Source organism: Nycticebus coucang, chromosome X (genome assembly GCF_027406575.1).
Source record: "Nycticebus coucang isolate mNycCou1 chromosome X, mNycCou1.pri, whole genome shotgun sequence".
NCBI lineage: Eukaryota > Metazoa > Chordata > Mammalia > Primates > Lorisidae > Nycticebus > Nycticebus coucang.
This window is the reverse complement of record NC_069804.1, coordinates 31,907,116-31,920,856: the sequence shown is the minus strand read 5'-3', so window position 1 is coordinate 31,920,856 and position 13,741 is coordinate 31,907,116. Positions and strand designations below refer to the sequence as shown.

Here is a 13,741-nt window from a genome sequence, read left to right as displayed (position 1 = left end):
TTATTAACAACTTCCTGTGTTCTGGATGCTGTTCAAAGTATTTTACAAAAATTATTCCATGTAATATTCAAAACAGTCCAGCAGATAAGGTATTATTATTTAATACTTAGTCAAACCAAAGACATTAAAGAGTTTCCAATCTGATACAGGAAAGAGAAGGGGGTAGAGTCAAACCTATGTCTACTGAACTGCACTTTGCCATGAGTTTTCCCTGGAGGCTGAGACAGGGAACTTAGCAAAAGTAGGCTAGACATCTAGGTAAGAAGGAAATGAGGGATTTGTAAAGTCCTTCCAGAAAACAGGATCTCCTACTCCGAAAACCACTACACTGTGAACATACTGCTTTTCTCATATCTGAACTTTTTTGATACTCACAGCTGAAATTTGCTTCATAATTGTATAGAACTTTAGGCTATATGTTTCTTGGGGGGGCACATTATTTTTCCATCTGCACTTATTTTCTTAATTACATTGTGTCTTGTTGCATTGGATATATTTCTGTCCACTGCTATAGATTGTTTAGCAGTTTCCATATTAATAAGACCATAAAATTACTCCTTGAGTGCTAAAAACAGTGTTACCCTTCATTGTTTAATGGTAGTGCTAGATTAACTGAAATTTACAAGGGGACTTTTTTTTAAGGTTTTTTTGTTTGTTTTTTGTTTTTTTTGGACAGAGTCTCATTCTGTCACCCTGGGTAGAGTGCCATGACAGCATAGCTCGCAGCAGCCTCAGACTCCTGCTTCAAGCAATCTTCTTGCCTCAGCCTCCCAAGTAGCTAGGACTATAGGCATCCAGCCACAACCCCAGCTATAAGGGGGCAGTATTAATAATAAAAATTGCCATCAACAAATTAAAACTCAGAGATAATACAGCCTAGTGGCTAAAAGCACAGACCCTGGTTTCAGAATCTTGCTGCATTGTTTATTAGCTGTGTGACCCTGGGCATTTTCAGTTAACTTCTCTGTAATTTCATTTTCTTATATGGAAAATGAAGAGAATAATAATGCCTATCCTAGAGGCTTATTAAGAGAATAAAATGAGCTTATGTACATCTAGTGCTTTGATAGTGCCTGATGTATAGTAAGTGGCAGGTATGTTGTTTCAGCGGCTGCCCCTGGTATGGTTTTTGTTGCTTTGTAACAAATACCAATCTCCCCTGTTCATTATTGTTCTTCCCAAAGAATATAATCACAAGAAGAGATAATTATGCAGAATGCAGTGAATGTAGTAACTAAGAACTAAGGCTTGAGGGATCTCTAGTTAAGTCAGAAGTGAAATAAAAATGTCTAAAAATCTCTATGTCCAGGTTGACTACCCTCTGAGAACCACACTTGATTCCTTATACCAACCTCCTGCTTTTCTGCTCCCTATATCTAAAGTTTAGTCTCAAGACAAAGGTCATCATGCTGGTTCTAGGCAAGTGTGAATGTGTTCCTTCCTACCCATCTTGTCCTCCCCACCGAGGATGTATGCTGCTTATTGATAGTGAAAAATCTTAATTAGGTTCTGCCAGCCTTTAACAGGCTACAATGTGTCCTTCACTGATAGTCCCCTTCCTTTTAAAATGGCAATCTACCTGAGTTCTGTACTTCACAGATCCCTCCTATCCTGCCTTTCGAAAGGAACATGGTCGAACTATGTTTATGCTGATGCGTCGGGTCATCATTACCTGGTATGACTCATAGTTCACATGGCTTTTGTAGAGAAAGAGATAAATTAATGATGGGAGAATTTCTGTTCTGGCTACAGGGTATTTAGTAGTATGGAAACCATTCCATTGCAAACAGTTCTTGCTTACAGGTGGTCCCAGACGCCTAATTGCAAAATGAGAAACGAAAGGGGTTGTCAGGATTCCATTTTAGTTCAAAAAAAAATCAATCCATGTGGGGAAATTGTTTATTACAATTAGAAATACTGGCTTTCACTGTGCTGTCCCCTTAACAATCATTTCCCCCCCTCTTGGAAGTAATATCTAGCGTTAACAACTGGATCCATTTCCCAGTTCTAACATTTTACTAGATATGTGACTTTCAGGCAACCTCTCTGATCCTCAGTGGTCACATTTGCAAAACAGAAAAGGCAATGTAATTCACAAAGCAAAGGGGAGAAAAATTAAGGTGGTGCATTTGTAAATGCTTTGTAAGCCAGAAAGCCCCTTCCTATACATGTGTCACTTGTTGCTCTAAACCACCATCGTGACCTACAAAAGTAGTACCGATGTATGGGTTACCTTCCTGCCACTGCTAAAACTTAACTTCAGCCTCTTCTGCATTTCTAAAGAGAGAGGTGGTCTTTTTCTTTTCTTTTTTTTTCTTTATTTTTTAAATTTTTTTGTGGCAAATTAATATGAGGGTACAGATGTTTAGGTCACATTGTTTTCAGTTCTAAGGTAAAATTCAAGTTGTAGTTGAGCCCTTCACCCAGGGAGTGTGCTGAACACCCTCACATGGTGCACAGTAGATGAGATTCCCCCACCCTCCCTCCTCACCCTCCTGTTTACCCTCTTCCTCCTCTCCCCTCCCCCTCACTAGACTATATCTGTGTTTTATTATTCATGTAGGCATGCAGTTGTTTATATATTGGTTTCATATTAGTATTGAGTACGTTGGATTTTTTTCCTTTCTTGAGATACTTTACTAAGAAGAATGTGTTTCATCTCCATCCAGGTAAACACAAAGATGTAAACTCTCCATCTTTTCTTATGGCTGAATAGTACTCCGTGGTATACATTTACTGCAGTTTGTTAATCCATTCATGGATTGATGGGCACTTGGGTTGATTCCACATCTCACAAGGACATTTGCACTAGGATGTTTATTGCAGCTCAGTTCACAATTGCCACAATTTTATCCCAGTATCTGTGAGGTTTGGAAAGAAATTCTCATTAATATTTAGTTGGTACTATAAATGAAATAAGGTACATATTACATTTTAAGAAAATAAAGACAGAACTGTCACTTGCATTCCTTTTAATTTCCCATGGTCCTAAAACTAGACAAATAATCAGTCCTTGATAAATACTTGTTTATCAATTTTATACTCATTTCTGGGTTGATAATAAAACCGAGATGTTTATGCGCAGTATAACGTACATGTCAAAGATGAAAATTAGCAAATTTTATAAGTGGGAATCAACATCCTATTTGTGATTAGAAAGAAAGACCTTACTTTCTTTAATCAACGAAGGAGGTGTTCATGGTTTTGTGATATACTTGATCGTAGGAAACTAATGAATGGGCCTGGATCTCTGCTATCAATGCAGGTTATAAACTTTCAAATATACCATTGTTCATATGGATGTTAATGTAGAAAACTGATCTTATTAGTCAACATACTTTATTTTCTAGAACAACTAAAAGTTTGGCTTTAATGACCTAAATATGTACTTGGAGGTCAAGTTTTAGGTAGTATACAAATCAAATACAATAGGATAAGTAAAGTAAAAGACAAGTGAGGGAATTATATGGAACTTAGATCTGGTTGGGGGGTTGTCCTGAAGTTTAACATTTCGATAAATTACCTCACTTTTCTCTTTTGCTGAAGAAGTAGCAAATTAGGCCAGGCATGTTATTCCATGTTGGCAAAGGAATAAAAAAGAAAAAAAATCAAATGGATGTATATTTGACCAGACTCCACTCTGCAAGAAGCCCAGTATTAGTTTCCTACCATGTAAGGTAGTTTCAAAATCAATCTATATCCCTCCACTGCAAGCCCAGTTTGATGAAATAAAGATAGATGTTACTCCAGCTGTTTTAGTATTTTCCTCTTTTCAACTTCTCATGTGGTCTACCCTTATTCCCTTTCCTGCATCTCAGTCCAAGATGGTACACAACTCTTTTTAGAGTCTGTCAGTGATACTTTGGCTGCCAAAAATAGTGACAGGAGACATTCATTGTTCATCTACTTTACTGGCATAACATTCAGAATTCTGCATGTTAAGAGGCTATGACTGAGAACATGAGCCAGTCCTCCAGAATATCAAATATGTTGTTGCTGCCACTTTCCCCCTTACTTTAGCAGGGTAATTTAATTCAATTTTAGAAATAGAGAGAAAGAAAGAGAGAGACAACTTTTCTAGTTACACAGATCAATCCAATTGTTTGGAGCTTGAGAATGAATTTTTAAACTTGTTCAACAGAAGCATACAAATCTCCAAGAGCAAGTCAGATAATGTACAAAGCCTTCATTCATTGTGTAGGCAGAAAGGAATGCTGGCACCCAGCAGCTCTCTAAGGAATGTTCCCTTGGCTTTCACTGTTCTGCTGGGAACAAGGAGGGAAACACATATATAAAATGAATTTATAATGTCTCTGGCTTGTAATGGCAAAATGATAAGAAAAGTTGGCTGTTTAATATAAACTGTCAGTTGCATATTCCAGGCCTTCTCTCTTTGAGGTCCCTCCCACATCCACACGCCTGGCTACCGTTTAGTGGGGAGTACAAAGTGGCCATTTATTATTATTGACTCGTGAGGCCTGTGCTCCAAAATTCATTCTGTCAACAGAATGTAAGCAAAGTTGGCATTTTAAAGCAGAGATCTTCCAGCTTCTGGGTTTTCTCAGGATTGCTATGCAACAGGATCAGTGCTGTAGTCCCCGGTTCAAGCTGAAAATGTTACACAGGAAGACATACCATGTAAAGGTCAGATTCTTCTATGATAATTTTCTTGATCTGTGTATATACAAATGAAGTTGAATGCATAACCTCTTATCATAACTCTTACCAAGGTCCTATGGACTTTCCACTTGTCAAGCCTAAATATATGATGCTAATGGGAAGCCTCACTAATAAATGTATGATGCTATTATATATTATGCTGTAGTACCAAGGTGAACTTAATGTGTATTGAGAAGATTCTCTCCTATGATAGACTCCCATTAACGTGCTAGTGCTGTCGATCAAGTACAAGCTTGTTTATTAGTCTTTCTGTGCTTTTACGGTCAGAGTTAACTCTACAGAATATTATTTACATGGAAATATGACTTAACCTATACTGTAATGAAATGATTGATACTGGAGTGTACTTTATCACAAAATGTATTTTGTATCACCGCCATAAAATAATATGTTTTTGTCCATGACCCAGAAGGCATAACTTATAAACTTTATACAGTTATAAATCTATTACTTTCCACCTCATAATGGTAAGGAATAAATTTCTTAGACTTAATAAGATGCCCATTTTCAATCTATATAATAACACAAAGAGTCAGTACACCAAGAAAAGTGACTTGAGGAGTATCTTCTTGTTAGCTGGCCCAACTGAAATGTCTTATGAACTAGTAGTTTATTTTTTACAGTTCTGTAAATTCACATCCATAGCTACTTTTTTCAGTGCGCTAATTCTGCATGTATTCTTCTTCCTGGTGTCCTGTAGGACCTGCAAGGGGAAATTGAAGCACACACAGATATCTATCACAACCTGGATGAAAATGGCCAAAAAATCCTGAGATCCCTGGAGGGGTCTGACGATGCAGTCCTGTTACAAAGACGTTTGGATAACATGAACTTCAAGTGGAGTGAGCTTCGGAAAAAGTCTCTCAACATTAGGTAGGAACAGATCTGGAGTGAAAGATCCAGAAATGAATTAAAATGGCAAAATTTTCTTGTTTTCTTAACACAAATAACTAATATCTCGCATGTTCATGTATATCACCCAATTTCAGAAGAATTCATTCTATTTTGGATAAATGAATCATTTATTTGCTTGGAATGGAGATGATACTTGAGGGTTCAGATTAGATTAAAATGATGTTTTGTAACCACAGGAGAGATGCATATTAAGACATTAGAGTGAATTTAAATGAGGAACACAGCTCCCCTAATTTCATAAAGCTCTTTCTTGGCTTATTACGGGGTTATACAAAAAGTGATAATATTAACGAATGTTTATTATGGAATTTTTTTCTTTGGCATTACTCTAAATGCATACCAGAGGACAGTCTGTAAAAATCATAACACATTATAAGTAAGAGTATAGAGGAGACCTCTCCATAGCTCCTGCACCTAAGGAGAGTATGGCAACTTCCTGTCTTTTGTTTGCTTTGGGATTTTGTTAAAACACATCCTCTGTAAACTGAGCCTTTAGGTGTACTATACTCACCTACTTTGAACTTTGCCCCTTTTTGTGTGTCAACTTTCTTTTGAGAAGTTAAAGGGCTGAGGGAAGCTCTTGTTATCCCAGTTTTGCCATAGTTCATTGGAGAGACAAAAGTACAGAGATAGTAAATGAAGTGCCATTGTTACTTAAATGACCTAAGAAGTGCAGGGAGTAGAAGCCAAGATTACTGCTTTCTAATCAGTTGCCTTTCCTAACTCTTTGTCCTTTATAAAAATATTCTGTGTTTTTTTCTGTGTCTAGAGCAAGGACCGTAGTGGAAGGAGGTAGAAGAGAATGAATGGACTTAATGATCGTCATAAAGGAATGCACAAAATAGTGCGACTAGTTACTACCTCAAGGTAGTGAGACTACAGAAGGGAGATTTCTTTTCTTCTTCATAGTCCTTCTAAATTGTTCAAAATTTCAACATATATTTACTTCCATAAGAAGGAAAAAAGGAACTGAAATGTTGTTAATGCAAAAGCATAATTATAAAATCTGCACCAAATATGAAATGATGATAGCAACTAACACATGATCTGCCTTTGTGGCATGCAAACGCATAAGCACTTTACTTATACTTATTGTCCCACTTACTGATCTCAGCAACCCTAAGAGGTAGATTCTATTATTATACTCTCTTTACATTTGAAGAAAGTGAGACAGAGAACCTAAATAACTTTCCCAAAGTTACTTAGTTAGCAAGTGACAGATCCAAGATCAAAACACAGGGAGTCTGACTCCAGAGTCTGAACTTGTAATCATCATATTGTATCATAGAGTTTAAAGAAAGAAGGAAACTTACAAATAAATGCCTAAAAATGGAAAGGATGAAATAGAAAAGCATATTTCTAAGAATAGAACAGGCTTTATTTTTATGTATAAGTTTTTTCCACCAAGTTTGCACACCAGTTTCCAAGACATTCTTTCTTGTCTCCCTATTTTGTCCATGAATTTTGTATCAATATGTTGGAGATGAGTTGGGGGCAACAATGAGGAATAGTATTTTCAAAGATGCAGAGACTTCATTAGCTTTCTACGATTTAAACTCTTAAGAGAGGTCAGTGTGTATAATGACAAAGGCCACTTCCATAACATCTGTCATGAAAAAACAATGAAACATGCAAGATGGGAAAGATAGGGAAGAGACGAAAAAAGAATAAAACGTGCGAGATGGGAAAGATAGGGAAGAGATGGTAGGGAAGGTTAAAAAAAAAGAAAGTTATTCTTTTTTGCAGGAAAGAAAAAGAAAGGTGCTATAATTGTTCTGAACATCACTCAATGCCTTTTCTCTCCTTCATGTGAACTTGATGAACTAAAAGAAGAATTGAAAGCAGTAAACAGCATGTCAGCCAAAATATGGGCTCTTCATTCTCTGCAATTTCCCATATGCCAGCTACTGCAGTTTAATTCTTGCTGTCATTAATCAAGTAGAAAACAGTTACCTTAGTTTATCTAAGGTGCTGCAAATTCTAGAATTTACATAGGCAGATCAATGGTTTTCGCTTTTAAATAGGCCTCTCCAATAACACAGGGTATGTTATATGCACTCACTTATAAAAAGCAAAGAAGTAATCATTCACATCAAAGCAATTTAGTTTATTTCTTGGCACTTGATTGAAATAAGAGTATCAGTCAGTCTATAGAGAATGACAGGGCTCAGTTGAGAGAAGCACAGTAAAAGTAGTGATTTGGGATGATTGCTAAATAGGATAGATGAACATGGAAAGAGTTAAATACAGAACCACCAGTGGCGCTGATAAGCCTGCATTGTCAATCTCCTTAGTTTCTCGATGAGGGTCATTTTATTGTGAAAAGTTACTGCAATTAAAAAATAGTTTCAAAGATGCCCTGGAAAAACAGCTGTGTTTGCCTAAGTTATGACATATTATACCAAAAGTTTACAGTTGATTCATTGTTTTCATGAGGGATTCTTTTTTTGCTGTTGTTGCAGTTTGGCTGGGGCTGGGTTCGAAACCGCCACCCTCGGTATATGGGGCCAGCACCCTACTCACTGAGCCACAGGCGCCACCCTTCATGAGGGATTCTGAAACCACTTTTATATGTCCAAAAATAAAACCATTAGTGCTTAATTTCCCAGATGTTCATTTTTAATGGAAAAAAATGGGTTTGAATCTAAATGATTTTGAAGTTTGAGATCTATGGCAGGTGTTGCTTCGTAACCTTTGCCCATTTTCTATTCAGTTGGTTGTCTTTTACTTATTTGTTAAAGAAAAAAATAATTTAGTGACACTTATTAAAGCACAGTAAGGAAACCTTTATTCAGGTCCATGATGATAGGTGTAGGGACCACTGCAGGGGGGTCTTAGAGTAGGGGAGAGAGACTGGGCTCAACTCCGATTAAATACCAGCAAGTGGAAATTTATTGACAAGAGCAAGGGTAGGTCAGTGACTGGAAAATCACTAGGGGGAAACAGCAGGATGAGAGGGATTCTGGCTAAAGTTTTAGCTGCTAACCCAATCTAACAGGATTCTCACTAAAGACAGGCCAGGGTATCTGGACCACATAGGGGATAGTGTGACCAGAAGGCGATGAGGAATCTGATTAGCTATCAGGGTGAGGGGTTCTAGCAAAGCTGATGCGGCAGGGCTCTTCCCTAAAACTGGATTTACAAGGAAATGTAAAGGCCCAGGACAAGGTTCAGGAGCCTGACTAAAGTTTGGTCAAGCAGAGAATCTTTGTCAAATTATAGGAACTCTTTATTTGTTTCGACACAATTTCTTCACTCTACCAAAGCTATAGCTTCCATTCCATTGGCTCAGAAGAAGTATCCTTGTGCTTCCGCATTCAAGGCTATATCATGTTCTTTTACCTCCATTTATTGTTCTTCTGCCCTAAATCTTTCCTCTTCCTATGATTATGATTCTTATTTAAGTCTTCATATCATGCTCTTTTACCTCCATTTATTGTTCTTCTGCCCTAAATCTTTCCTCTTCCTATGATTATGATTCTTATTTAAGTCTTCATATCATGCTGTATTGATAAATTTGTCTCTGTTCTTTTACATGGTTAGATAATCCATTACACATTAAAACTGTATCTTGGACAGTGTTCCTATCATATTTTGTTCAAAAACTTCCATCTTGTTGGTTTCCACATCTCTCATTCATTTATTTGTTCATTCAACAAATATTTAATGAGTGCCTTACTATGTGGTAGGGACTCTTCTAGGCACCCAGGAAACCACTCTCATGAAGTTAAACTTAGTCACTAGAACCTAGCAGATGCTCCTTATTGGACCTCGTAAGTCATGCTAATCCCTTCCCTCCTCTATTCTTTTTCTGCCCCCAATTCCAAGCAGCATTCTAGTTACTCCCCAACATGCATTCTTGGAGCCAAGTAAATTTTGCTTTCTAACCCCATTCCCGCTCTCCAGCTACTTCTTCACTCTCCCACACGAGTGTATGCATTGTTGGTTCTCACATTTGCAACACCATCTTTCCTCTCATTTTCCGGATCTTGACTCACATTCCATATTGAACATCTTCTCCAGCTGTTTCTTCACAAGGTCCCAGTACTGTTCTTACTTACACTTGGTAACAAGTGCTTTCAGGTGTCCAGGAGTGGTTTCATAGGGCTGTGCTTGCTGATTCCAGCTGAATTAGATGAACATAAAAATCCCAAACTCTAAATAAGTCAGTAAGATAGAGTAGAAAGAGTCCTGGGCCAGCAGTTGGACAACCCAGTTTCCCTTCCGGCTCTATTACTATCTACTTACCATACAGTCTTGAGCAAATCACTTACTACTTTATACTTCAATTTTCTCCCTCACTGAAATGATGAGGTTTAATCAGAAACATGGGTAGTCTCTTTAAGTTCTCTTCAATTTTTACAATTCTATAATTTTTAATTTGCAACCATACTTTATGAACCTGGGAAAATTGTTGAATTTTCTTAATTGATTTTCTTAATTTAAATAGAAGTAATTAATTTATAAGAGATGGTATAATAAAAAGTAAATGTCATTAAGAGAAACAATACTTTGAAATTGTATAGTGCTTTCTCATAATTTAATTCAAGAAAAGTATATGCCATCATTCTACATCTAGATCACATCAAATTTGGTCCAAAAGATAAAATTAATTAAGTGCCATCAAACAAAACAAAAATTTAACTGCTTTAAGTAGGAAAGACATAAAGTAAAAATTTTTTACTTACATGTATACACACACACACACACACACAGAATTAATAGGGACATTATCCAACATCAGGATGGTGACTAGTCAAAGTGTTTCTTATTCGACAAACCTAGCACTTTTATTTTTTAAATATTAATAATTTGAGAAGTAGTCAAGTGAATTTTTTCATAAGAAATATGTAGAAAAATTTCCATTTCATCTACCAGATGATTTTTTACAGATTATTATATGTGCTATTAACTATGAAAATTATATAATATGTTGTCAACATAATTTCAGCAACAATTACATTCAGTAACATTTTTATACTTGGCAGAAAAACTTGTAAATGTTATATAAAAATAATCCCATTTATGAAATTTTGAACATTAATTTAAGAAGCAAGAACACTGACATTATATAGTCCATGGCACCAATAAATCTCTTGGAGAGTATTTGGTATTAGAAGTTGGAATAGTTAGAGATATTTTTTTCTATAATAGAGAACAAAGAAAGAGCAAAAAGAGGCAGATTTTCTTCTGCCTTTGAGAGAAAAAAATGCATCTTGGACATTGAGTATTTCTGACCGTCTTCTCTCACTCTTGGAATGTTAATTATATTTGGCAGTTGGAGTTCAAGACCCATCTGAAAAAAAAATGTTGACTTCTCTTTGGGCTTAATTCTCTCTCTTTATTTAAAGCCCCATAGCTCCCATTTTATTTCTGTGGTTCTTCATTATTTCTGCATTTCTACCTTTTCTGTGTGCTTAAGTTCTATTTTATTACCCAAGGGCACAAAGGTATATGGGGACATATCATTAGTTTTATGAAGGAAGTCAAAGTGAAAAATGAATTGGATATAACACATTTTGCTTTAAGAATACATGCCTTTCAAAAGTAGAGTTTTATTAAGAATTTCAAACTAGTTATCAACCAAATCATACTTGAAATTTCTGTGTCTACAGAAATAGCAATCACTTTATCAGCCCCTATATGTCTTAGAGTCCTGATGCTAAAGAGTTCCTTAAAAAACAAACAATATATTCCAACATACCTAAAATTTCTGCATTTTGCCCGAACCTTACAAATTCTAAAAATTATCGACTTCTTTTAAAAATTAGCATTTGCCTTTTTAAAAGCTGGTAATCCCTAAACCCTTGTCTTCACTAATAAAGATTAATGGAAAATGGGTAGAAGCTAGGTATGCCCCTTCAAATTACCTTTTATTTTCTTTTGAGTAGCTAAGTATGAATAGATTATATTTGACAATTAGCAATGTTAAAAGAAAAAGTTGAGACAAATTAAGTTTAGCAGAGTTTATTTGGGCAAAGGACAATTCATGAATTAAGCATCATTTGGAAGCAGGAGAGGAGGTTCAGAGAGCTCCACCCAGCAATATAGGCAGGCAGAATTTATAAAAAGAGAAAGAAAGTGACACACAGAAACAGCTTTACTGATTATAGCTTAGCATTTGTCTTATTTGGTCCTGGTGTAATGAGGCATTTGCCTTATATGAACATGATCTGATCAGTTGGCATCCTGTGAGTGGCTGATACTTAGCTATTTGTTACAAGAATTTAGTCCTAAATTAGGTTACGCTTTATTTACATACCAAGTTAGATTGTGGTTTTCTATGTACAAAAGAAACTTTAAGTCAAATTTAATTTAACAGCAAGAAGTCTTTTTGCTCAGGGATCTAAAACATTTGGCTAAAACCACTAAGGCTAAGGATTTCCTCATCTAAGAAATGTTTGTAATTACCATTTCCCATGTCTATATATAACAGCTCAAGTTATGTTTTTCAGCAGCTCTCTTTGTACTTTTGCATCTTGGTTTCCACATTTATAAAACAAGAAAGTTGAACTATAATCTCTCAGGTTCCTTCTAACCCTGATATCCTATGATATAACCAGAAAAAAAATCATTACACATACAAAGAAACATCTTTTGGAAGAAACATGTCAAATACAAACATAGGTTAGTCATTTAAGAATATTTGGTATGCATTCGTGAAAATAAAAATAAGGCAGCTGCTTTCAACAAATGTATTGGAAATGTGTCTTGAAAACATTTCCCAAGCTTAACATAGTCAAAGAAAATATTTTCTGAGCTCATAGTGTTTCAATACATTCAGTACATTGTCAAAATCATGTTGCTGACAAATACCACCTTAGTCTTGTAGAGATCAACAAGTAATGTTTGGGGCATATCAGAAATACTTGAATAAATTTTTTATTAAAGAATGATCCAGGAGCTCACCTACAGAGTTGTGAAGATTCTTGTTACAAATACAGATTCTTCTGGGCGGTGCCCGTGGCTCAAAGGAGTAGGGCGCCAGCCCCATATGCTGGAGGTGGTGGGTTCAAACCCAGCCCTGGCCAAAAACTGCAAAAAAAAAAAAAAAAAAACCGTGTGTGTATATATATATGTATATATATATATACAGATTCTTCTGAAAAGTACAGAAATTATTAAAAAAGAAGAAGTACAGAAATTCTGAAAGCGGGACCTAGCAATCTGGATTTTAAACACGGTACTCAAAAGTGTCTTATGCACCCTAAAGTTTGAGAACCAGAGCTTTGGAATAAATACCTTTATATGCATTGTTTTCGATGAGAAGCCATTCTCTAACTGGCTTTCACCTTTCTAGCCCTTATCCAGTGTCCTCAGTCCTTTGTAAGCTTAAAAGGAAAAAGAAATAACCACTTGATACGTAGTTAAGATGATCAAACATGATGAAATTTTACCTAATTCCACACCTCAGGAATCGTCCCCTTACCCCGATTCACGAGCACATTTCATCCTTTACGGTTCCAGGTCCTTCTGCCGCCACTGTCTTAACTCTCTTGACTGTCTTCCGTCCCTGGTCCCTGGCTTCTAACAGCCTCCCCACCACATGCTGTGAAGTTTCTCTTAGATACTTTAGAACTGAATTTCCTAAGTCTCAGGGCTATTTTTTTCTCTCTTAGGGGACACAAAAGGGTTCATTGACCCACTAAAAACTAGGTGGCACTATTTAACCCAGAACCGCGTTGTACCAATTCCTTATATAAACAAAGCAGCAGCTTGAGGTCTCACCATGGGCAGCCTGCCCTCCACCACATCCTATAAACCTCTCAGCTACGGTGAAATTGCCTTTCTTCTACCAGATAGACGGACACCAAGCACTAGGCATCTTTTTATTCTGCCTTCCCTTCCCCTTTCCCTGTTCCCCAGGGCCTCCTTGAGACACAGAGGCACTCAAGAAATATTTATTTAATCAGTGCCTTTTCTGCCATTTGCTGTTTTTCCATGTCTGGACTCTGCCTGTCCCTGCCTACCTTTCAAAATGTCCTATTTGACAGCCTCTTTCGCTCTCCAGGGGACCAAGCTGTGAATTCTAGACACCCCAGGGAATCCCTGTAACCAGTACTCATTACATGCTGTTAAACAGCTAAAATCTTGTGTGGGGAATTTTCACTTAGGCTTATCACAGAAAAGTGATAACTGAAAGAGA

At 36.6% G+C, this 13,741-nt stretch overlaps 1 protein-coding gene and 1 long non-coding RNA gene across 9 annotated transcripts in view; one reads left to right on the top strand and one right to left on the bottom strand.

Moving 5' to 3' along the window:
* DMD (dystrophin) overlaps positions 1-13,741 on the top strand; it is a 2,416,375-nt gene that overhangs the window by 2,000,110 nt on the left and 402,524 nt on the right. For 6 of the 8 annotated variants that reach the window (XM_053581215.1, XM_053581214.1, XM_053581218.1 and 3 more), the window contains one exon: positions 5,381-5,553. In XM_053581215.1, the coding sequence (XP_053437190.1) occupies positions 5,381-5,553 (173 nt within the window). Of the gene's footprint in view, positions 1-4,559; positions 4,645-5,380; positions 5,554-13,741 lie in introns of those variants that run through there. The other 2 variants (XM_053581220.1, XM_053581221.1) reach the window with 1 other exon arrangement.
* Positions 2,773-13,088, bottom strand: LOC128578550 (uncharacterized). The gene is made up of 3 exons (XR_008377732.1): positions 12,993-13,088; positions 12,505-12,630; positions 2,773-2,861 (listed from the first exon to the last, which is right to left on the bottom strand). It is a non-coding gene; the product is annotated as an uncharacterized LOC128578550 (long non-coding RNA).